The sequence below is a fragment of the Chrysemys picta genome, chromosome 23 (genome assembly GCF_011386835.1).
Source record: "Chrysemys picta bellii isolate R12L10 chromosome 23, ASM1138683v2, whole genome shotgun sequence".
Taxonomy (NCBI): domain Eukaryota; kingdom Metazoa; phylum Chordata; order Testudines; family Emydidae; genus Chrysemys; species Chrysemys picta.
In genome coordinates, this window is record NC_088813.1 from 19041043 (window position 1) to 19064375 (window position 23333).

A 23333-nucleotide genomic window follows, 5' to 3' on the forward strand; every position below is an offset into this window, starting at 1 on the left:
TACTCAGACACATTTTTTATTAAAAAAATATATTTCCTTTAGCATACAAAAAGTCCACAAGTGCTGCTGCTCGCAGCTCTCCCCGAGCTAAAGAAGAAAGTCCACATCTGTCATTTTCCACTTAACTTCAGTTTATGAGCCCAGCCACTGTTTCAGCTGCTCCATCAAGTCCACTTTCATAAGCCAAGGAAGCAGCAGGGCCACTCACACTGGGTGCCAGGCTTGTTTGACTTTTAACAGACCACTTAGCTCATAGCAGAGAGCCAGGGAAACCCCTGCACTGGGCTAGCTCATTCAGCAAATCCAGCTTCTTCATGGGTATCCTGAACAGGTATTATCCTGGGCACCCAAAACTAATCATTCCATACAAATCCTCTGGTGTTTTCTCTCTGCAAGCTGGTTAGCAATAGAGCCCCTCACAGAGTCTCCAGAAAGGAGACCTTCAGAAGAGTGTCTAAGTTGGGAGGAAAGAAAAGAAGCCATTAATGTTGCGCTAAGTGTTATTTTGTCATCACACACACACAGAACTTCCCCGCTTATTACCAAGGACCAACGGTGAGTAACCCACCACCAACACAATATCTTAGGAGGACTGGTCAATGGGATACTGAACCTTTTGCCTCTATTCAAAGGCCCCAGGTTTGCAGTGACCAAGTTGTTACCACACAGTGATTGTTCGGTGGGTCTCAGTCCAGCTCCCAGAGGATAGATGTCCACAGAACAAATGGTATCCCGAAATACCAGTACTAGGTGATAGACATTGTTGTGGCTGCATGGACTCACAGGGCTGGGAGGGACCTCGAGCGGTCTCTAGTCCAGGCCCCTGCACTCATGGCAGGACTAAATATTATCTAGACCATCCCTGACAGGTGTTTGTCCAACCTGCTCTTAAAAATCCCCGATGGAGATTCCACAACCTCCCTAGGCAATTTATTCCAGCGCTTAACCACCCTGACAGTTGGGAAGTTTTTCCTAATGTCCAAACTAAACCTCTCTTGCTGCAGTTTAAGCCCATTGCTTCTTGTCCTGTCCTCAGAGGTGAAGAAAAACAATTTTTTCCCCTCCTCCTTGTAAAAGTCTTTTAGGTACTTGAAAACTGTCTTCTCTTTTCCAGACTAAACAAACCCAGTACAGTATAGGTTCAGGTGATAAACAGTGGCCTTCAGTCTCCAGGGCCACCACACCAGCCCCTTTCAATAGCACTAAGCTCACATTAAGATGTTTAAGAGTTGTTATGAAAATACCTTGAACCATGTTTCGGCTATTGTGCTCCAAAATCCTCTCCCAGGACTGCGGCAGGGTTTGCATGTCTGGCAAGTTCTCATATCTGATTTGGAGGAGGAGGAGTTTACTCTCCAGGTATCTTTCTGGAAGGTAAGGATTGAAATGTGGGGCCAGTGGGAGGTCGGGGAGAGAAGGAAACATAAGCAAGCTGACTTCTTAGGAAATTATGAGCTCAAAAGAGAGTAGTGCCCCATTGTAGCCCTGCAGTCCAACTCCCCCTCCCACCAGGACATGCTGAGAGAGCGTGAATTGTTGTTCCTTGTCAAAGCACACTAACAATAGTCACCCCAAGTCTCTAAGCTTCTTTGCCCTCTATGGACTGTATTTTCTAAATTCTTTGGGAAATTCACTTATTAAAAATTTCCCCTATTCGTCTCATTTCCCTTGGCCAAACAGCAGGGCCAGGAGACTGACTCCTGAAGGTGGGGGCAGGAGCAATTTGACAGAGCTGTCCATCCAGATCCTTGGTGAGGTTTTATTGTGACCTTACTGGTCACCAGCTGATGACAACTCACAAATAAAGAAAGGTCAATCCAGTTCTGTTGACACGAATCAAGACAACAACCTCCTTGACCCTGTTTGAGCTACAAACTTTTAGCTCTTCTAGTGAAGGATACACATGTCGGTAATATCTCTCAATATCATGCAGCCATTCCAACATGTCAGCCAGCGAGGGGATAAGAGCAGTATGCTGCACCAAAGCCTCAAAACCAAGCACATCCGCATGCTGCTCATAGAGTTGGAAAACAGTGCCCACGTAGCCACTAACTGCATCCCGCACTTTCTGCAAGTCAGCTCTGCGAAAACAGAGAGTAATACTCAGGGCTGTGTTTTCCAAAGGGTGGCCTCATTTACTTTGTACCCCAAAATGATTTACATGGACAAGTCTAAGTACTTGCTTTAAAAAAAAAAGTGCTTCACTCTGCAGTGACAGTTTGGTAAGTTGAACAATATGCAGTTCATGTAACCTGAACTGGACCTAGGGAACTCATGGGAGGAAAAGGCAAACCTATGTGGCTACGTAACTGATCACATAGAGCATGCTTCTGAAAGCGTGAACAAATTACATAATTTAAAGAGACATTGTAACTTGAAATCTAATGAGTACTATTAACTTCTCTAAACTATTAAGTATTACACATGGCTGAGACCCCTGATAATTCTTGTGGTTTTACAATTACATATTTCTCCTTTTTTAAAATGCTCATCCCACACAAACTTCCAAGATTCTGTGAGAAAGACTGACACAAAACGAGGTCAAAGGGTGACAATGAATATTTAACAATACTCGGCCAGATTCTTAGCTATTGTAAATCAACAAAGGTCCAACAGAACTCAATGGGGCTACACTGATTGACACCAGCTGAGAATCTGGCCCACCATGTAAAGTCAAAGTAAACAAACTGAAAGGCAGGGGAAATTTTTTTTGCTCATCACTTTCAGTTGTTATGATTTTACTTATTGTTAGAACAAGAGGTACAACATTTCCAGACAGAAATGTGATGCTTAGGTTGACATTATCACCTCTCCTTCAGATGTGAATTCTGCAAACAGGCCAGAAGGGGAATCCCACCTCTCTCAGCACATTTGCCCAAGCTTTCCTAATGCGCACAACTTTCAGGGTCTTGACACAACAGCCTCTTACACTTTGCCCCCCAGTTCCTCCAGCAGGCTCTCTGCTGCACAGTGCTGCTTGTACTTTAACTGCTCTTCCAGATCTGGGAAGCCACGCAATGGTGTATGTGCAAATGTGACCTTCTGGCAGGCCTGCATCTGCTCCGCCAGATTGCTGAGGGAGCTCAGGAGAGGCTTACAGTCGGTCAGTGCCGTCTGCCAAGCCTCTTGCTGCTGCTGTATGGCCTGGAAGCACTTTTGCAGGGACTGATGAAGGACCAGGATGGCTGAGCGCTCTGACATCCTCTTATAGGCAGACCTGGAGCTGCAGGAAGAGAGAGGCTCTGGTGATGGGAACCACACAGAAACCTGCGATAAGCACACACAGGTACAGAGACCCTAGGGCTGAGGTCCCCCCCATTCCCCTCTTCCAGTAAGCAGCCACTGTCCACGCTTACCATCCCCCTCCACAGACCAGCACCACTGGCTGAGGAGCGCAGGCCTCCAGGGGATCAGGCAGCTCCTAGACAAGAGTTTGCTTTAGAAATGGAAAGGCAGGGGGGGAGGGGGGATTCGGGGTGGACTACTGCTTATGGGGGTGAACCCTGCCAGAGGTGGGGGAAAGGGAGGGAAGGTCTCCATGCAGGGCCCAGGGGAGGAGGGGAGCAAGGCCCTGGGGTGGGGCAGGGTATCTCCATGTGGGGCCCCTGGGGGGAGGGGGGGAGTGTCTCCATGGGTAGGGTGGCCCTGGGGGGGAGGGGAGCAGGGCCCCTGGGGGGGGGTCTCCATGGGGGGCCCCTAGGGGGGAGGGGAGCAGGGCCCGGGGGGGGAGGGTCTGCATGGGGGGCCCATGGGGGGGAAGGGGAGCAGGGCCCCTGGGAGGAGTGTCTCCATAGGGGGCCCCTGGGGGGGAGGTTGAGGGGGGTCAGGCTAACCCCAGGGCTCTCCCTTACCTGAGCCCTAGACAACGGGAGCCCTGGGCAGCGTAGCCCCTCAAACCGGAAGCAAGACCGGCTACCCCAGCGACAGGCTCTCGCGCGAGGCGGAAGTCACCTGCCTCCCCCAGGGCATGCTGGGAATTGTAGTTCTCTCTCGTGCTCCGTTTTCTATTGGCGGAGGGAGCGCGTGCGCGTTTGTGCGCCGTCCCGCCGCGTCGCTGATTGGGCGTTCGGGTTTGAATGTAGTTGTTGGGGCTCGCGCGCGCGCTGGGGACGCCAGGAGCGAGCTGGTGAGTGGCGAGGGGCCCTGGGGCGCCGGCGGTCGCGGCCGGGAGGGGACCCGGGCCCGGGCTGGGCCTGGACGGGGCGCGGGGGGGCCGCTCGGAGGAGATGGGGGCGGTGGGGGTCGCAGAGCTGGGGCCCCCTCGGGGCGGGGGGGGGGCTGTTTCGGGGGAGGGGGCGCGGAGGGGCCCGCTGGGGGGAGGGGGGAAGATGGGGGCTGTTTGGACGGGGGGGCGCAGAGCTGGGGCTCCCTCGGGGCGGGGGGGGCTGTTTCGGGGGAGGGGGGAAGATGGGGGCTGTTTGGGCGGGGGGGGCGCAGAGCTGGGGCTCCCTCGGTGCGGGGGGGCTGTTTCGGGGGAGGGGGCGCGGAGGGGCCCGCTGGGGGGATGGGGGAAGATGGGGGCTGTTTGGGCGGGGGGGCGCAGAGCTGGGGCCCCCTCGGGGCGGGGGGGGCTGTTTCGGGGGAGGGGGCGCGGAGGGGCCCGCTGGGGGGAGGGGGGAAGATGGGGGCTGTTTGGGCGGGGGGCGCAGAGCTGGGGCTCCCTCGGGGCGGAGGGGGGGCTGTTTGAATGGGAGGGCGCTGGAGGGGAGGGGGCGCAGGGGTGGGGCCCACTCGGGGCAGAGGGGGACTGTTTGGATGGGACACGGAGGGACCCGCTGGGGGGGGGTCCCAGGTGGGGCCCGCTCGGGAGGGAAGGGGGGCTGTTTAGGGGGACACAGAGGGGTCCGCTTGGGGGGACATGCAGACGCCCCCTTCTCCCTTCGGTCACGTTTTCGCCCCCCAGCCGTTGTCCCTCCGCCCCAGCCCTCCCCGAGCACAGGGATCGCGAGCTGCCAGCTCCATGCCCCAATGGCATGACCCCCTCTCCCCGTTTTAATTTGTAAGGGTCACACTCAGAGGTGACTGCGTGAAAAGGGGTCACCAGTGCCACAGGTGCCCAGGTAGGGCGCTGGGCAGATGGTTCCCAGCCGGCTTTGTCTACTCCAGAGAGAGGTGATGCGGATTGGGGCGGGCCAGGGCTTGTCCTGACCCGTCCTCACTTCGCTGTGGGCCTGTTTAGCTTCACCAGCCCAGAGCCCCCACCGCTGGAGCAGATCAGGATCAGCCCTATGTTCAGACAAGCCCCTGCCAGGCTTTCAGCCCCAGGCCACCAGTGGTGCATCTGCTGCCTGGCCATGGTGCTGGGGAACCACTCCCCTGTGTGGGACACCAATGCAGGCTCTCTGCTGTGGCTTGCAATAGTCTCGGGAGCCCTGGTTTTCAATAGGGATAGAGCAGCAGTAGTTCCCAGCATCCCAGAAGACTAGGGGCCTCTTGTCTCTGACTGGCAAGTGTCCCCTTCTTGTATGAACCTAACCAACTGTTTCCGTTGTGCCGCAGAGCTCCATCCAACACCATGGCACCATCCAGGAAGAAAACAGCCAATGGAACCAGCAAAAACAATGTGAAGAAGAAAAAGCTCGCTGCATTTTTAAAGGACTTTGACCGTGAAGGTAACCATTGCATTCATTCATAAAACTTGTTTTCTACAAAGGCTTCAGGGTCCTGAGTTGTTTTCCAGGTTAATTTAATGCTGGTGAAAGTTATTGTCTTGACAACCCTGGAGACTGACACCTCAGGACACTGAAGTCCTGTACAGGCAGGACAGGTACAGCACAAAAGCCATAGCTTTGATCCAGAAGGATGACTTTGAGGGATATGAGAAGGTGGTTTAATCCTTGATGCTCATGCCATCCTTGCCCTTTCCTGAGGGCTAGTTGTGATGAGTATGCTGCAATGTTGATGCGAGTCTACTAGGAACTAAACTAAAATAGGACATAGGAACTCTTTTCAGAGGTCACTGGCAGCTGTCAAATATTAATATTGGGTGCTTGTCAATCGGATATTTAGAGAGACATGGTACGTGAGGTAATATCTCTTATTGAACCAACTTCTGTTGGTGAGAAGCAGGCTTGCGTGCTTACGTAGAGCTCTTCAGATCTGGGAAATGTACGCTCGGTGTCACAGCTAAATACAAGGTAGAACAGATTGTTCAGCATAAGTAGTTAATATATATTTCAAGGGACCATTCAATGTGAAGTGGCCCGTTAATATCTTTCCAGTTATTGGGGGGAGGTTTAGTGGGTTATAGATTGTTGTAATAAACCATAAATCCAGTGTGTGTGTATTCAGGTCATGATTTTTAGTATCTAGCAAAGTTATGAATTTAAGTTCCCAGGCTCGTCTTTTGAAGGTGTTGCACAGGTTTCCTTTGAGGATGAGGACTGAGAAGTCAGACATAGAGTGATGTGGTATTTTTGTCTTTTATCATTTTTCTGTGTGAGTTCATTCAAAAGCATAGTGATTGCCTAGTTTCGCCCACGTAGTTGTTACAAAGGTACATTTAGTGCACTGGCTGAGATATACCATGTGTTGTGATAGGCATGTGTAGAAGCCATGGATTTTGAGAGGTGTGTTGTAAGGGGTGTTCATCACCGCAGCAGTGGAGATATGTCTACAGGTTTTGCATCTATTGTTCTGGCAGTGTCTGGTGCTGCTTTGAGTTAATGTGTCTTGGTCTGTGCAGAACTGCTTTTGTAGTTGGCTAGCCATTCACAGTCTTTGTTTAATCCTGATCTGATGGTGTCAAATTTGCAAATGAACTGAAGCTCATCAGTTTCTCTTTGGAGTCTGGTCCTGAAGTATTTTTGCTGTAAGATGGCTACCTTAACATCTGCAATTGTGTGGCCAGGGAGGTTGAAGTGTTCTACAGGTTTTTGTATATTGCCATTCCTGATATCTGACTTGTGTCCATTTATCCTTTTACGTAGTTTGGCCAATATACATAGCAGAGGGGCATTGCTTGCACATGATGGCATATATAACATTGGTGGACGTGCAGGTGAATGAACCGGTGATGATGTAGCTGATCTGGTTAGGTCCTGTGATGGTGTTGCTGGTGTAGATATGTGGGCAGAGTTGGCATTGAGGTTTGTTGCATGGATTGGTTTCTGAGTTAGAGTTGTTATGGTGCGGTGTGTGGTTGCTGGTGAGAATATGCTTAAGGTTGACGGGTTGTCTGTGGGGCGAGGACTGGCCTGCCTCTCAAGGTCTGTGAAAGCGAGGGATCGTTGTCCAGGATGGGTTGTAGATCACTGATGATGCGTTGGAGAGGTTTAAGCTGAGGACTGTAGGTGATGGCCAGTGGAGTTCTGTTGGTTTCTTTCTTGGGCTTGTCTTGTAGCAGGAGGCTTCTGGGCATACGTCTAGCTCTGTTGATTTGTTTCCTTATTTCCTTGTGCGGATATCGTAGTTTTGAGAATGCTTGGTGAAGATCTTGTAGGTGTTGGTCTCTGTCTGAGGGGTTGGAGCAGATCCGGTTGTACCTCAGCGCTTGGCTGTAGATGATGGATTGTGTGGTGTGTCCAGGGTGGAAGCTGGAGGCATGAAGGTAGGCATAGCGGTCGGTGGGTTTTCGGTATAGGGTGGTGTTAACGTGACCATCACTTATTTGTACTGTGGTGTCTAGGAAGTGGACCTCCCGTGTAGATTGGTCCAGGCTGAGGTTGATGGTGGGTGGAAGCTGTTGAAATCGTGGTGGAATTCTTCCAGAGTCTCCTTCCCATGGGTCCAGATGATGAAGATGTCACCAATGTAGCGTAGGTAGAGAAGGAGCGTGAGTGAACGAGAGCTGAGGAAGCGTTGTTCTAGGTCAGCCATAAAAATGTTGGCATATTGTGGGGCCATGCGGGTGTCCATGGTGGTGCCACTGTTTTGGAGGCATATATTGTCACCAAATTTGAAATAATTATGCATGAGGATAAAGTCAGAGCTCAGCAACAAGTTGTGCTGTGTCATCATCAGGGATATTGTTCCTGACAGCTTGTATTCCATCTGTGTGTGGGATGTTTGTGTAGAGAGCCTCCACATCCGTGGTGGCTAGGATGGTGTTTTCTGGGAGATCACCAATGCATTGTAGTTTTCTCACGAAATCAGTGGTGTCACGGAGATAGCTGGGAGTGCTGGTGGCATAGGGTCTGAGCAGAGAGTCCACATATCCGGATAGTCCTTCAGTGAGTGTGCCAATTCCAGAGATGATGGGGCGTCCAGGATTTCCAGGTTTGTGGATCTTGGGTAGTAGATAGAATAACCCTGGGGTTCTAAGGGTATGTTGATTTGTTCCTGTGTTAGTGTAGGGAGTGTTTAAATACTGTACCTGTAGTGCAGGCGATTCCGCTCGCCATTACACTCAATGTCATTTTGACTATACGCAATTTTTGCTTTACGCGCTGACAGCGGAATGTAACCCCAGCGTAAGATGAGACTCGCCTGTACCTTTATACAGTTCAGTTAATTTTCTACCATTGGCTCACAGCAAATGAAAATATAAGTGCTCAAAAAGGCTCATTTGGGAAGAATGAAATAGATTTGATCAGAAAAGTGTGTTCACAAGGGAGTAGATTTTTGCGGATATTCAGAGAAATATAAATTCTAGCCCTGATATATAAATCCCTGAATAACATTTGTGTTCTATGTAGTAATCAATCAAAATCCTTCTTTTTTTCTTTTAGTCCAAACGAGAATTGATCAGCTACAAACAAATGGGCAAAATCTTCTCAAGGAATTGGATAATCTTTATAACATAGAAAACCTCAGACTTCCTCTAGCACTGAGAGAAATGAACTGGCTTGACTACTTTGGTATGGTCCATCCACTCCAATATGTATTGACAAAATAGTTCAAAAATTTACTAAATGTAGAGCTATAAGTGAGTTTATAAGTCATATTCATCCAGCTAGTGGACTCTGTTTAGTGACATATCCTAGTTGCATGATTTTCAGAAACGTAATTACTATTTATATTGCTATCTATAATGACCTTAAATTATTTCTTTTGTAACACATCACATTTAAAGTCAGTATATTGGATAATTTTATTTGTATGAAAGTGCTAATTCAAAATAAGGCTTCAAATGTTTTTCCTTTGGATGTCTTAAACTCACTGGCACATGAGACACGAGGTGTGGCACTGGGTTAACTGGGTGCAAAATCATGTGTTTAAAAAAAATCTTTGGGAACAAGAAGAGGCAAATTGAATATCCTATCCATTCATAGACAACCACAGATTTTCTGTTTACGATAAATCCTGCTTTCCCACTAGTTTCTTTATCTTAAGCTGGGCATTAACTGCCAAGAAATGCTATTTGTTTAGATGTTTATTGTTTAATTCTACCCAAGTATTAAAACTTTAATATTGCATAAATTACTCTGGTTGTACATTGATAAAAAAATGTTCTGTCTCCAGCTAAAGGAGGAAGTAAAAAGGCCCTAGAAGAAGCAGCAACGGTAGGTAACATACATCTAGTGTAGCTCCTAAGTCAAATAGAAACTTCTTTTCTGGTACTACTGTATAATGTTTTTAGGAACCCAATCTTTATTTAAACCATTGTATCATTTTAAGAGTCTTACCACAGCACTTAGTGAAAGGAATAAATAAGACATGTAATGTTTGTAGTCTCTCCTGTCTGTCCAAAGTGCTAGCCTTCTCCTTCAATTATTTGGTTTATGGTAAATCTTGACACTCCTTTCTCCAAGATACATATCCAGTCTCCCATGCAGTGCATTTTAATGACTATTGAAACTCACTTAGTTGTTATGGCTGCCACCTAACACAGACTTCTCCAGAATCTTTACTGAGGCCAGGTCTACACTCAAAAGTTAAGTCAGCTCAGCTACATCACTATGGGATGTGAAAAATCCACACCCCTGAGCCACATAGTTAAGCTGACCTAAGCCCCAGTATAAACAACCCTTGGTTGATGGAAGAATTTTTCCACCACCTAGCTACTGCCTTAGAGACATGGATTAACTATGCTGATTGGAAAACCCCTCCCTTTGCTGTAGTGAGTGTCTACTCTGAAGCTCTACATGGCTCAGCTGCAGCGTTTCAAGTGTAGAGAAGCCCAGAGTTTGAAGCACTTGGTAACTGGAAGACTTGTTCCTGAATTCTGTAACTACCTCTTTGCTTGTCTTACTCAGAGGCTTCTCAAGTTTCAGAAATTGACCTTGTAATTCAAACTGTGTCTCGGCAGTTGATGGTGGGTGTCTGCCTTTGATTTTTAAATAGCAAGTGTCCTGACATCCTTTCTCTCATGGCCCAGATAGCTGAACGTTTTCAATTGTAGCAGTCTTCTTATAAGAAGCCATTTTTCTGCAATGAAATCTTGGCTTGCCTACCAGTGATACTAAACAGACTATCAATTAAACAATATTTCCTTACTGTTATCTTGCCCTGCCTCACTCACCAGAGAATATGCATTTCTTTGTAAACCAGAAAACTGCTACGTTGGGATTGGATTGAAATGTTTGGGGGTTGGGAATAGCTGTAGTTGTTGAATAAAGCCCTTCAGTGCTAAATGCTACGCAGGTCCTGCAAGCTGTTACCATTTCTAAAATACTGGGGAAGTGTGAACACAGCAAAGTGCAAAGCAGCATAGAATCATTTTTATTGTAAAGTAATGATGAGTTTACACTGCTGTTTGCAGGCAGTTAGGAATGAGTTAGTTCTTTACTAATAATACACATGGTATTCTGATTGCTTTTGGTTTTAGGCAGATTTGGAACTATCAGAAATAAACAAACTTACAGCAGAAGTTATCCAGACGCCTTTCAGAATTGTCAAGAAAGGTCAGTTTGTTTACAAGCATTGCTGAATGTTCTGGGTGCAATCAATAGCGGAATGTTTTTTCGTTCCTTATGGATCTTGTTAACTATCTTCCAACTCTCATTAAATGGCCTAAATAGGTTTCAAAGAAACAATTGTTGCTTCAGTCTATGTGATGTTACATCTGGAGTGTGTTAACTTAGATTTGCTAAATCTTATAGAAGTGTTGTTCACATTTGTTTATGCCTTCCATAAAACCCCTTTCCTTATAAAATCCTACTTTATCTCTATATAAGTATATAACTACTAGTTCAATAACTTTTTTGCCAAACAAACTTCACAACTGTTTTCTTTTCACCCTACCTGTTCGTGGATAATTTAATATGCTTCTAATTTTTTTCAATTTGGACACTATTTTCTCCTTCTAGCTGAAAAATCCAAACAGGATATCGATGCCATTGAAGAAGAAACAGAACTTAGTTTGCTCCCTGTAGCTAAGAAGAGGAAACAGGACAACAAAGCCCTTGAAGAATCAGAGCCAGAACATGCAAATGTTAATCCCAAAACAGGAAAGGTAAATAACTGATCTATGGTGGTGATGGCCCAGGTAGGAAGTGAGTTGACTGTTGATCGAGGTGATGCTTACAGGCTTGCTTGCCATAGGCTAGCTGCTCGTTTTAATCAGCATTATAGGTTTATATAATCTTTTTATTTTACATTTGTAAAATATAACTTTACAACTAGTTTTATTTTGCAGAAGAATATGTGTATTTCTCTTCTGATGCAACTTAAATCACATGACCATCTGAAAATCTTATCTATTCTATTTGTAATATCCAAGATTACTATAATGGGAAGAGAGATATTTCTCATTTTGTTTTCCTGTGCATTTGAAAAAGTTCTCTGTGTAGTCTCTTTCACTGTTTTCCCTCTGTACTGTAAAGTCAATTTTCCTAGTTTGTTTCTGTGTGAAAGACCACACATTGGGGAGAGAATTTCTTTTAAAAGGGGAAAATGTGTAAAACCACAAACTGTCAGGGGACTTAATATATATTTTAATATATTTTGTGTCTCTCCAAACCTTCATTGAGAAATTGTAGTTTCCACCTTTGCTTCATAGCCTGAATTCTGTTTGTCATGAGATCAGAGTCCACGTGATATGTGAGTGCCTTAGATAGATTCTGTTATAAGGTAGAATCCAACCACTGCTGAAAGTGTAAAGAAACATTTCATATCCCTTTTCTCTTAAATTGTATGTTAAACTTCCCTCATGTTCTAGGAGCAGGAGTCTCTTTACCCAAGACTGCTCTAATTAACTACTGGAACTTTGATATCTATGGAAAAGAATTCTGCACAAATCCCTGCGTCTTCCCCAGCTCAGCTCTAGGCTATGATAAAGCCAAGACTCAAAAGGGAAAGGTTTTCCACAATTTTGATCACCTGAGCAGGGGAACACTGAGTCTTGTTCTTCAGGTCCTGTTACCAGTGTTAGTTCAGTTATGGGAACACTTCTTCAGAACTGGAGGTGAGCTGTAGTTTGATCAAGAAACAGTAAATAATTCACTGAGTTCTGTGTGTTCCAGGTGAAGACATCAACGAAAAAACTGCTAGTTTCGAAGAGCAGAAGAGCTCCATCAGCGAGAGTGAAACGCATTAGTAAAAGGTAAGAGTCTGAAGTGATGTGAATCCCTCTTCTTCAGTGTGGGGATGGAAAGGGGAGACCAGAAATGATATTGCCAAAGTAGCCAAGGTTGGGGTGGAAGGATGGAGGAGGGAGTGATCTGGCTGACAAGGCATACTGTTCTGGAGGAGCTAACAAAGGTATGGTAGGGGTAAATGAAGGAGTTCTACAGAAGGCAGTCTCCAGTCTCATAGTAGGGTGAGGTGACTCACCAGCTATTCTCTTTGGGGGCGTGTGGGGTTTTACACTGAATCAAGCTGTCATAAAACTGCAGTCTTTGCAGCCAAGTCAAGAAGCATTACCTGAAATCAAGAGAAACCTCTAGTTTCCAAATACCCTCACATTGTTCTCAGCTTTTCTAACTAATAAAACAGATGGTCAGAACTGAGAAACAACTGCTAAGTCGATCTTTTAAAGGGCATCATCTTATCACAGCCACTCTCTTTGAGCAGGTCAAGCAAAAATAACTTTGTCACTCCAGCCCTTGGCCGAGTCCCTGATGCCTGCACATGGGGAAGGACCTCCACTGTCACCCCTAAGTTTGATTCCAGGTGAGTGTCCATTAATTAGCAAAGCCACGTAATTGTGTATTTATAGTATCCTGCAAAATGTCTCTATTAAATATCAGCATTTGCCAGGTGTCAAGGCATCTAGTGTGTCTTGCCATTAGTCTTGCATGAGATAAGACAGAACAGTTGCAATATAGATCAGCTTGTTACCATTCTGCCCCATGGCAGTGGCTGTTCATATCTGATGCATGTTCTAAGAGCCATAATATAACACTTCACGTATTCAAAGTGCTGTAGAAATATTGACTAACCCTCACAACCCTGAAATATTAAGGATGAGATAACTGAGGTAGAGAAGTGCGATTATTTGACTACTATTAGTAGAGTGTCACCAGCGGAGCCAGGATTAGAATTTGAGACTTCATGATTCCGTATTCATTTGTGCATGGCTTACTGTGCTCAGCCTTGTACTGTGCAATCAGCAAAATTGTAGTCTATTTGTTCGAACCGTCTCCACACTGTCCCTTCTCCCTCTCCTTTTCCCATTTTTCAAACATGTGCATCTGATGTGTGCAAAATTACTACCTGTGGTATGTAACCTATTGCTTAAACCAGCCTCTGTACTTGATGAGAGGGGGATAGCTAATATAACACCGAGTTTTTAAAAAGGCCCCGGGGCAATCCTGGCAATTACAGGCAGGTAAGCCTAACTTCAGTAACAGGCAAATTGGTTGAAACTATAGTAAAGAACAATGATCAGATATGTTGGGAAAGAGTCAACATGGCCTTTGTAAAGGGAAATCGTGCTTCACCAATCTATTAGAATTCTTTAAGGCGGGTGGTCACAAGCACGTGGACATGGGCGATCCAGTGGATTTAGTGTACTTGGACTTTGACAAGATCCCATACCAAAGGCTCTTAAGCAAAGTAAGCAGTCATGGGATAAGAAGGAAGATCCTCTCGTGAGTCAGTAACTGGTTAAAAGATAGGAAACAAAGGGCAGGAATAAATGGTCAGTTTTCACAGTGGAGGGAGGTGTAAATAGCAGGATTCTTCAATGATGTATACTGGGACCAGTGCTGCTCAACATACTCATAAGTGATCTGCAAAAGGGGGTGAACAACGAGGTAAAATTTGCAGATGCTACAGAATTACTTAATAGTTAAGTTCAAAGGGGACTGTGAACAATTGCAAAGGGATCTCACAAAACTGGGTGACCAGGCATCAAAATTGTAGATGAAATGTAGAGTTGATAAGTGCAAAGTAATGCACATTGGAAAACATAGTCTCAGCTGTGATGGGGTGTCCATGCCACACAAGGCAGAGCAGGTTAAATTAGGTCAATTAACCTGGTAGACTGCACCTGGGACAAGCTTGATGGACAAGCACTAAGTGAAGATGGAGCCCAGCTGGGCAGGGGCAGGCTGAGTTCATATAAAGCCAGCAAGCTGAGAACACAAGGGAGCTGCTGAAGTAGTCTGCAGTCACTCCTTGGGAGGAGGAAGTTTGGGTTGGTAAACTCAGAGCAGGGGGAGCCAGAAGATAGAGCAAAGAAGTCAGGGAAAGAGCAACAGGGAGCAAGCAGACCATAATTGCTGGACAAAGGGTCCCTGGACTGGAACCCAGAATAGTGTGTGGGCTGGGGTTCCCCTTCCAGCCACTGGGAAAATGGCACAGGGCCTGGCCTTGGATGGGAAGACTGTCTGGAAAAGACAAGGACAGCTGATCCAGTGGGACTTTGATACCCTGGAAGGGGAGAACGACATAATGACCTGGCTAAGGGCTGAATCATGAAGAGGGAGCACTACATGTCCTGTAGAGTGAGGGGGGATGCAGTGTGAGCCACCATTCGGGGGGAAGGGGACGGCGGCACCAGACCTTAGTGGAACTAATACCCAGATGGGGCCACAAGGAAGTACCCCAACTATATATACAAAATGGTAGGGTCTGATTAACTGTTCCACTCAGGAAAGATCTTGGAGTCATCACGGATAGTTCTCTGAAAACGTCTGCTTAATGTGCAGTGGCAGTCAAAAAAGCTATCAATGTTAAGAACCATTAGAAAAGGGATAGACAGAAAATATAATGCTACTGTACAAATCCATGGTACATCCACACCTTGAATACTGCGTGCAGTACCAGTCACCCTGTCTCAAAAAAGATATATTAGAATCAGAAAAGGTACAGAGAAGGGCAACAAAAATGATTAGGGCTAAGGAACAGCTTCCATATGAGGACAGATAAAAAAACCTGGGACCATTCAGATTAGAAAAGAGATGACTAAGGGAGAGATATGATAGGGATCTAAAATTTCAAAAGAAAGTGCTTTAGTTTTTAGGGTTGGGTGCTTTCGTTTTTTTAAACCCCTTGGGCCTGATTTTTAGAAGTGCTTATCGTTCTCAAGTAAAGCTGTAGTCAGTGGGAGCTGTGGGAGCTCATCATTTCTGAAGATTGGGCTCAGGATATCTGGAGCTATGCACATAAAGCCAGAGTCTGCTTTTGAAATGTTGGCCTAAATATGTCAAATGTCTTCTCCGAATTAGCTCTTTCCGTGTAAAATATGGAATATTAAGATGACTACAACACATCACTTAATAGCCTTAGGTTTTGGCCTCAGAGTTTTGATTGACTAAGAGCCAGAAGCCTGTAGTCCCACAGAAGAGGGTAGATGGAGGTCATAACTAGAAAAAAGAAGATAAGATAAATCATGTCCTAGTTTAATCAGAGTTTTTTTGTCAGTACAGTTGGTTTCTGTCAAGCTCTATTGGTTTTGCGCTTCAAGTTACATATTTTTCTCCAACCTTCTGTTTCCCTTGAAAATGAGATGTTTGAAATCTCTAGTTGGGGAGAATCTCATGTAATGTACTTCTGATCATTTTAATTGGCTGGAATAAATTATTCATCAATAACTTGGGAATGTCTTTCAGGCTTTTCAAGACACCAGGTCTACGCACGCCTGCAGCACGTGAACATGTTTACATAGTCTCTGCAAACGGCAGCCCTCTTGCTAACAGCAACGATGTCATCATTACAGTTCCTGTCGGAGGAGGAGAGGTAAAGCAGAAAGTTATTAAAAATGTAGAGAAATATTTTAGCGGGTTTTGAAGTGCACCAAATGCGATTTAAAATAATGGTTGATAGCAATATGTGCCATGGTACAATACAGCAAAGGTGTGAGATGAGTCTGTGGTCTCTATTTGTAACTAGTCCTGTTTTATCAGTAACCTTATGCTGTTCCCACGAAGTGGGTCCATCACTTGCTATAAAAGCAGTACATGGTTCCCTGCTCATAAATATAGTGGTCTATCAATCTTTCTAATATATAATCCAGATGCTTCAATCTTGTTTGGCTCTTTCACTGATTTCACTTACAAACTCACATGTACCGGTCTGACACAGTTGAACAGTAACTGAGACTTGTGGTCTTTTCTGTACAGAGCATTCGTTTAGCAGCCAGTGAGCTGACCAAAAGGAATTTGAGTCATCTCAATCCAGAGGCCCTGGGAATTATGAAGAAGCTATCAGTAAGTCAATATATACTTGGCTATGAGTTGAAACTGGTCTGCTGTGGTGACTAGCATTGTCATTGTTCCTGTAGCTAAGTTAATGGGCTGTCAGTATCCATTAGATTCTGTCTGTCATCTTTCTTCTTAAATTCTTTTCCTCTTGTGTCTGCCTGGATCTTGGCGCACCCAGAAAATATGGTTTTACACAATGTGGGTCTGTTCAGCTAATCAGGAAAATACACAGACTTGGGGCTTACACTCAGCTGGGCTGTATACAAACAGTGCTTTCATTAGTGGGAGAGAGCTACTGGTAGTGCTTAGGATTTAATTCAAGAGTGAACATGCCCTCCGTTTTTTCCAGTGTAGGTGGCTTTAAGATGGGGGTGGGCAAACTTTTTGGCCCGAGGGCCACATCTGGGTATGGAAATTGTATGGTGGGCCATGAATGCTCACAAAATTATGGGTTGGGGTTCAGGAGGGGGTGAGGGCTCCAGCTGGGGGTGTGAACTATGAGGTGGGGATGAGGGGTTGGGGGTGCAGGAGGGTGCTCTGGGCTGGCACCCAGGGCTTCGAGGGCAGGAGGGGTTTCAGGGCTGGGGCAGGGGATTGGGGCGTGGGAGGGGGTCAGGGGTGTAGGCTCCTGGCAGGACTTACCTCAAGCAGATCCCAGAAGCAGCAACATGTCCCCCATCCAGCTTCTATGTGGAGGCGTGGCCAAGCAGCTCTGCATGCTGCTCCATCCGCAGGTGCCGCCCCTGCAGCTCTCATTGGCCGCAGTTCCCAGCCAATGGAAGCTGCAGGGGCAGCGGCTGGCTGCCCCTACACGTAAGAGCCGGAGGAGGGACATGCCACTGCTTCCAAGAGCCACATGGAGCGGGGCAAGCCCCCGGCTGGAGTACCGGAGTAGGGCAAGCCCCGGACCCTGCTCCCCAGAGGTAGCTCGAGGACCGGATTAAAACGTCTGGAGGGCTGGATGCGGCCCCTGGGCCGTAGTTTGCCCACCCCTACTTTAGGATATGGCAGCATGTGTTCTTTACAAGTGCTATTTGTTAATCTTTCTCCTTTTTAGGTTCGTCTTGCACAAGCATGCAACAGCACGAACACCCAAAGATGAAATTTCAGGGATATTGACTTTCTTTGTAAATCTGGATCATCAATTTTAGGACTACAACCTGAATTCTTACTCTATTGTTTTACCTTTCTGTTACACGGTGAAAGTTAGGAACAGATTTTCAGCCTGTAATATATAATGTGATTAGAATAGGTTGACTTTTTTTTGTACAGAAAAAAGTACTTAGTTTCCTGTTTCAAGATAGCTAGCTACACCTTGGCCTTGGATCCTCCTGAGTGTATGAGAGGATACAGCTGCCCTGCAATCTGCAGAAGATCAAAGCAGTGGGACCTATTGGATTACAGGTGTGATTGACAAAAGTTGTATCTGGTTTTGGAGCAAAAGTGGTGGAGCTGCTCATTGCACTTATTACCAGGCAAGTCTTCTGTTTGTTGATGTCGTCGTTGAAAGGCGCTAGTTAGTTGTATTGTAAGAGCTGGAATATGAACCTCAATTACAAGTAATTAACAGGGGGGTGCTAAAAGAACATTTTGTTGCAGACCAGCTAATGAAGCTGCCACAGGTGATAGGGGTACAACAAATCCTTTGTTTTGTTCTTCTCACAGCAGCCACTGAACTTTCAATCCTGCTTTCCAGTTTACAGTGAACAATGTACTTGAAGTCTTTTATTGTACATCCTACTGTTGTTTTTAAAGAAATGAATACACTGGTGTGTTCTTAAACCCATAATTTTACTGAATTTTAAAGCTTCTATCTACAAAACCAATCATCTAGACCTCCAGTCCTCTAAGGCACATACACTTACTGGTGCAAGTCCCTTTAGAGTGGTTGGAGACAGCCAGTGGAGAACTCCCTCTGCACAGGGGAACTCTACTGCTTCCTGCACTAGCTCCTAGGGAAGAGATGGGGATGTGGCAGAGCCAAGTTCCACTATGTCTGGGTCTCCACTGGGATGTTCCCTGCATTCTTTTCATGAACAAAAAAAGTTTTACATAATAAATACTGTTTATAGATGGAATAAAATTAGTTACATATTCATTCTTTTACTGTTTTAGAAAATTCCTGCTTCGCTTAATAGTGCATGGACAGCACTGATGCATTAGAATGATCAGTGTCCAGCACCTTTCTCTTCTCCAGCATCTCTGTGATGGAAAAAGCCAGAAGCACTTCATAACCTCTGTGTAGGAATTATTTGACTGAAACCTGGCCTGGAACAACAACAACATCTGTTCTGTGTCTTTACACATCGTTTGCAGAGTTCTGAAGAGTAACTTTAAGAAGCCAGAATAAAAGTTCAGAAAGTTGAACTTTGCAATAAGAGTTAACACCCAAAGTGGAACATGAGCCCCAAATTGTCTGGGCTTCTGTTCTGTGCTTCATTCCAGAACTATAGGAATAATGGCTTGTCAACCTCTTTTCCTCTAATATCTGTTTTTCTATAGTGTACTTAACATTATATAAACTAAGGCAGTTCTTAACAGTAAACTACGTGCCCTCTTCCGATTCTGTCCCACCACATAATTCCAGTGACACTTAGTACAGAGCGCTTGGCTGTGATTCTCAATGTGCATTACAAAAGGTAACTATCATCCTCTTGTCTAGAAAGGGAATGGGACTACCTGGGGGGGAAAATCATGGGAAGAAAGTTCATTTGAACTTTTTTGTAGGAAAATTTTCATTTAGATTTTATTTGAATTTAAATTTCAAACTTTTGTTTTTTCCCTTTCCAGACCACTCTTTGCTTTTTTTCCTCCACTGACTGAAATACAATGACTGTCTAGGGTTTGTCTTTTCACTTATTTCTTTTCAGTTATCCTTTATCTCCTGTAACTTTTCAAATCCTCCAACTGTGGAAAAGTTGAGTTGCAAAAGGAAAAATGAAATTGTAACTCTGCCATTCTGTAACTTTCCAAAATTCCTTCAACTTCAGAGAACCTAGAATGGCAAACATTTTCAAAGCTGAGGAAATTTTGAACTGTTAGAGTGGCAGAGTTACAGGCTATTTTAACACACAGGGAAAGACGCTAGAGGTCTGTTTGCGTTATCTGACAACCTGCAGGCTTTGGAAGAAAGGCTGGACTTTTTTGTAACTCTTAATGGTGATCACCATACTGCAAGGGTCTGGAGGGGAAATTATCAGAATTTAGGAGCCACATCCCTGTCTTGAATGGGACAGTTTACCCGGCGTCTTTGTTCATCCTGCACATCATACTTTCTATGCAGCTTTGTGAGGCAGTTGGATTCAAGGGATGCCATCAACTTGAAATTCCTAACTTTTTTTCATTTTTCAGGAGACTGAAACATCTGCACAAAAGGAAGGTAAAGATAGCTAACCCGCTGCATAACATCAGCAAGCTGGAAAAAATAGGAAAAATATTTTGCCTCCCCCATTAGGTAATGTTACTTGAGCCAATAGCAGTTGCAAAAATGTAGGCAGAAATGTGATTTTTTGTGTTTCAGGTGGACAATATTCCTTTTAAACATGTAAACATAATCACTTTCTAGCCCATATATTTATATGGAAGGATTGCTACTTCTGAAACAACCACACACACACACTCCCTGCCCCAGTAAGAATAACCTGGCCTCAAAGATTAGAAAATGATAGCACTTCATGGAAAGCACTGTTTCTCTCTGCTGGTAGCCAGCAATTCACAGCCTCTCTAGTTTCAGCCCACAGTGAAGAATATTTTAATACAAAGTATGATTATGGTTAGAAAGTAGCTAAGCATGTCAGCGCGTAGTGCAAGCACTGGCTGCATGCAGTTGGGATACATCTACCCTTCAGTTGAAGGTATGAGCATAGTGTAGGGTAGGCATACCTGTGCTAGCTTTAATCTGCTATCACGCTAAAAATAGCCACGTGGATGCGGTGGTATCCGCTAGCAATGTGAGTCCACAGGCAGTGTCCAGGGCAGGTTTTGTACAGCCTGTGGAGAAGCCTGTGCCACTGTTTTCATTTCTAGCCACGCTAGCACATGTATACTTACCTCAGCTGCAGTCACACCTCAGATTGCAGTTTAGACATACCCTAAAGGAGCTCAGTTATTTAACACCTTGGTGGTTTTGGCAGCCTTCTCTAAATCCTAACTGCAGGTGGCACTCTGCAAATTATTAAGCCTCAGGGCTTTGTCTCAGCTTTACTACCTTTGCTGAATTCCACTGACATGTAAATATGAAAATGATCATGTTGGCTTAGAATCTAATTGCTTTGTAAATACTGCAGTCTGGAAGACAGAAATCAAAGCCAAAAACCTGCATTAAGAATGTTTTTCATCCTCTTTCAGTGCTTTTCCATGTAAAAGCAAATTTGTCCAGCACAGATCAAACATTTCCCTTATTCCTCTGCCCTCTACACTGGCTCCCTATCAAATCCTGGACTTAATTCAACATCCTGGTCCTAGTCTTCAAGGCCCTACTTTTAGAGTCCTGCAAAGCTGCAGCTATCCGCAGACCACGTTTGCAGATCGTGGATCGGCGCGGATGAATCCGCGCAGGGTTCTACCTACTTTGGTTTGTGCCTAATTACTTTAGAATCATCAGTCTCTGTGGCCCAGCAGTGAGCTGCAGTACTGCTATTGCTGATCAAATGTTCATGGCACTTTTGGTGGAAGGACAGAACTCAAAAGTACAAGACAGCTGTGTGCAAGCCTTTTCCCAATCATGGCCCTTGCAGAATATACCCTGAAGCCAGAACAAACTACAAGGTGTGGATGGCATGGTGCTTTTGGACCTTGATTGTCATTTAACTAAGTACTTGCTTTGACCCAAGGTGCGATGGAGAGGAGCCCGTTAGAAATGACAAAGATTAGGAGCACAAATCAAACTTTAAATGAAGGCAGAGTTTGTTCCTGCTTTGCTCTGTACTGAATCATGCAGCCCCACTGGATACACTATTGTTAAGGCTGTGAGACAGTTTTCACTTCCTCTGACACTTGCCTTTGCGCTTTCTAACATTGGGTTCACTAGCTCCCAGTTCGTAGAAAGCATTGGTTTCTAGCGCTAGTAGCTTTTGAGATAGCAGATATTAAAATCAGGTGATGGGAAGAAACAAGATGCTAATTGGAATGACTTGAATTTATGGTCTGTTGTCTCATAACTTACCTTAGACAAAAACGAATGCCTTAGCCCCCTAGCCTGCCTTCCCAGCTCTCCAGTGATGGAATCCTGCATTCATTCCTAGCTCTAGTGGCGCCTGAGATATTGGACTTTAAAACTGGCACTGATCCCTAGGAGAAGCAATGCTGCTTTTTTCAGCTGAACATAGCAAGTCCTAATCCTCGAAGCAGCGTCCCTGAAATCTTGCTATACGTTTCTGTGCAATGAAAGGCAGTTGCATCCACGCTGGCACAGGAATTAATGCAGCATTTACACCCGCAGCAACAAACAGCCATAGCAAACTTTAACCCCTGGAAAATGGGACAAAGCAGGACCTGCAGAACGTAAGCTAATGTTTTATGGATGCATTTTTAGGGTCCCTATCTAATTTGTTTCTGTTTGGGTTGTTTTGTGACTCGTACTGGCCTCTCGGCCCTAGCATGGGATAGACTTGGTCTGAGGGCGTGTTAGCTGCAGGCTCCCTTGGGGCTGGGTTGGTACCTTCTGAGAATGACTCTGTTTTTGTTGTCCTGTAGCAAAGAATACTGATAATATTCAACTACATTTGCAACTGGTGTCAGCCAGAGTTAATTAGACCAGACATGAATTAAAGCAACCTGGCAGCCACTAGCTAAACCCATTCATTACCTGAGTCCATTTCCCCAGGCTGCCTGTGCTGTTCGCTCTCTGGAACAGGGATAAGAAGTAGTTCATTTTCCTGCTGTTCTATCACTCATGTAAATTACTAGCAACATTTCTGGCCCCTTTGCACATTACATGGCAGATGCATTTTGTTTAACAAAATAATTACAACTGCCCTTTTCTGCTCAGTGCAGGGATTACTGGAACATTACAAGGAAGGGGCTTAGGGTTTTTGTGCTTGTGTGCGTTTTTTTGCATGCCAACCTGGCTAGTGCCAGCGTTGCCCTTTCGAACTAAGTCGTGGAAAATGAAAAGCTACGCAGCAAAACACCGACTGTCAAGTTGAAAAAGCATCTGCATGCATCACTGACAGGTGGTTGAGCATTTGCCATGAGACTGAAATCAGCCGTGTGTTACATACAGTTGCTGCCACTGCAAGACCTGAGAGTTTTTCCTCTGGATAGGCATCAATGATTATATGGACTGGGCTATGTGAAGGGAATGCCTCCCAGAGGAGGAGGAGGAAAGGCCTGGTGCCTCTTTCCCACACAGATTGCCCAGGAAGACATTCTCAGAACAGCTGCTCTGCAAATACTCATCTTGAAAATCAAAACAAAAACACTTCAAGGGCTTTGTTCATTGGTTTGTGGTTATAGGCTTTTCTTTTAAAGTAGAAGGCACTGGGAGACCTCCACTTCTCATAGCTAGTTCCCTGGAATGGGGGTGGTGCCGGGTGTGCGCAGAGGTATCTCTGCCAAAGCTGTGAGCTGTGCTCTTTCCTGGGAGGAGCGTGGCAATCCCCTGAAACAAGCAAGCATGAAAAGTGATGGCATTATTTACCTGCAGATGAGGTGGCTGGGGCCCAGCACATCTTTTTAGGGTCCAAGTGGCTTTCCTGAGCCATTGGAATTTTAAAACAAGTTTCTCCTCTAATAGGTCGGGCAGAAATAGAGCCTGTGCTAGTCCCTAGTGTGTAGGTGACCCAACATGAAGCAAGACAGCAGCAGTGTGTTGCCTTGTTCCCACAAAGTGCTTACACATTAGGAGAGCAAGAACATCACAGA

At 45.4% G+C, this 23333-nt stretch overlaps 2 protein-coding genes across 3 annotated transcripts; one reads left to right on the forward strand and one right to left on the reverse strand.

Annotated features, from left to right (window-relative positions):
• AIRIM (AFG2 interacting ribosome maturation factor) lies at positions 1–3958 on the reverse strand. 2 transcript variants are annotated; one of them, XM_065576739.1, is made up of 6 exons: positions 3852–3917; positions 3357–3421; positions 2930–3223; positions 1902–2081; positions 1245–1363; positions 1–454 (listed from the first exon to the last, which is right to left on the reverse strand). In XM_065576739.1, the coding sequence occupies exons 3-6, from the start codon at positions 3199–3201 to the stop codon at positions 417–419; spliced, it is 609 nt and encodes a 202-aa protein (XP_065432811.1). In that variant the 5' UTR covers positions 3202–3223; positions 3357–3421; positions 3852–3917; the 3' UTR covers positions 1–416. The 2 variants fall into 2 exon arrangements, with proteins under 2 accessions (XP_065432811.1, XP_065432812.1); XM_065576740.1 differs by lacking the exon at positions 3357–3421 and having other exon boundaries at positions 3852–3958.
• On the forward strand, positions 3863–18567 carry CDCA8 (cell division cycle associated 8). Its single transcript, XM_065576738.1, has 11 exons — positions 3863–4126; positions 5500–5612; positions 8670–8798; positions 9403–9443; positions 10709–10784; positions 11190–11335; positions 12345–12424; positions 12895–12993; positions 15879–16005; positions 16389–16475; positions 17527–18567. The coding sequence occupies exons 2-11, from the start codon at positions 5516–5518 to the stop codon at positions 17569–17571; spliced, it is 927 nt and encodes a 308-aa protein (XP_065432810.1). The 5' UTR covers positions 3863–4126; positions 5500–5515; the 3' UTR covers positions 17572–18567.
• Positions 18568–23333: the final 4766 nt, after the last annotated feature.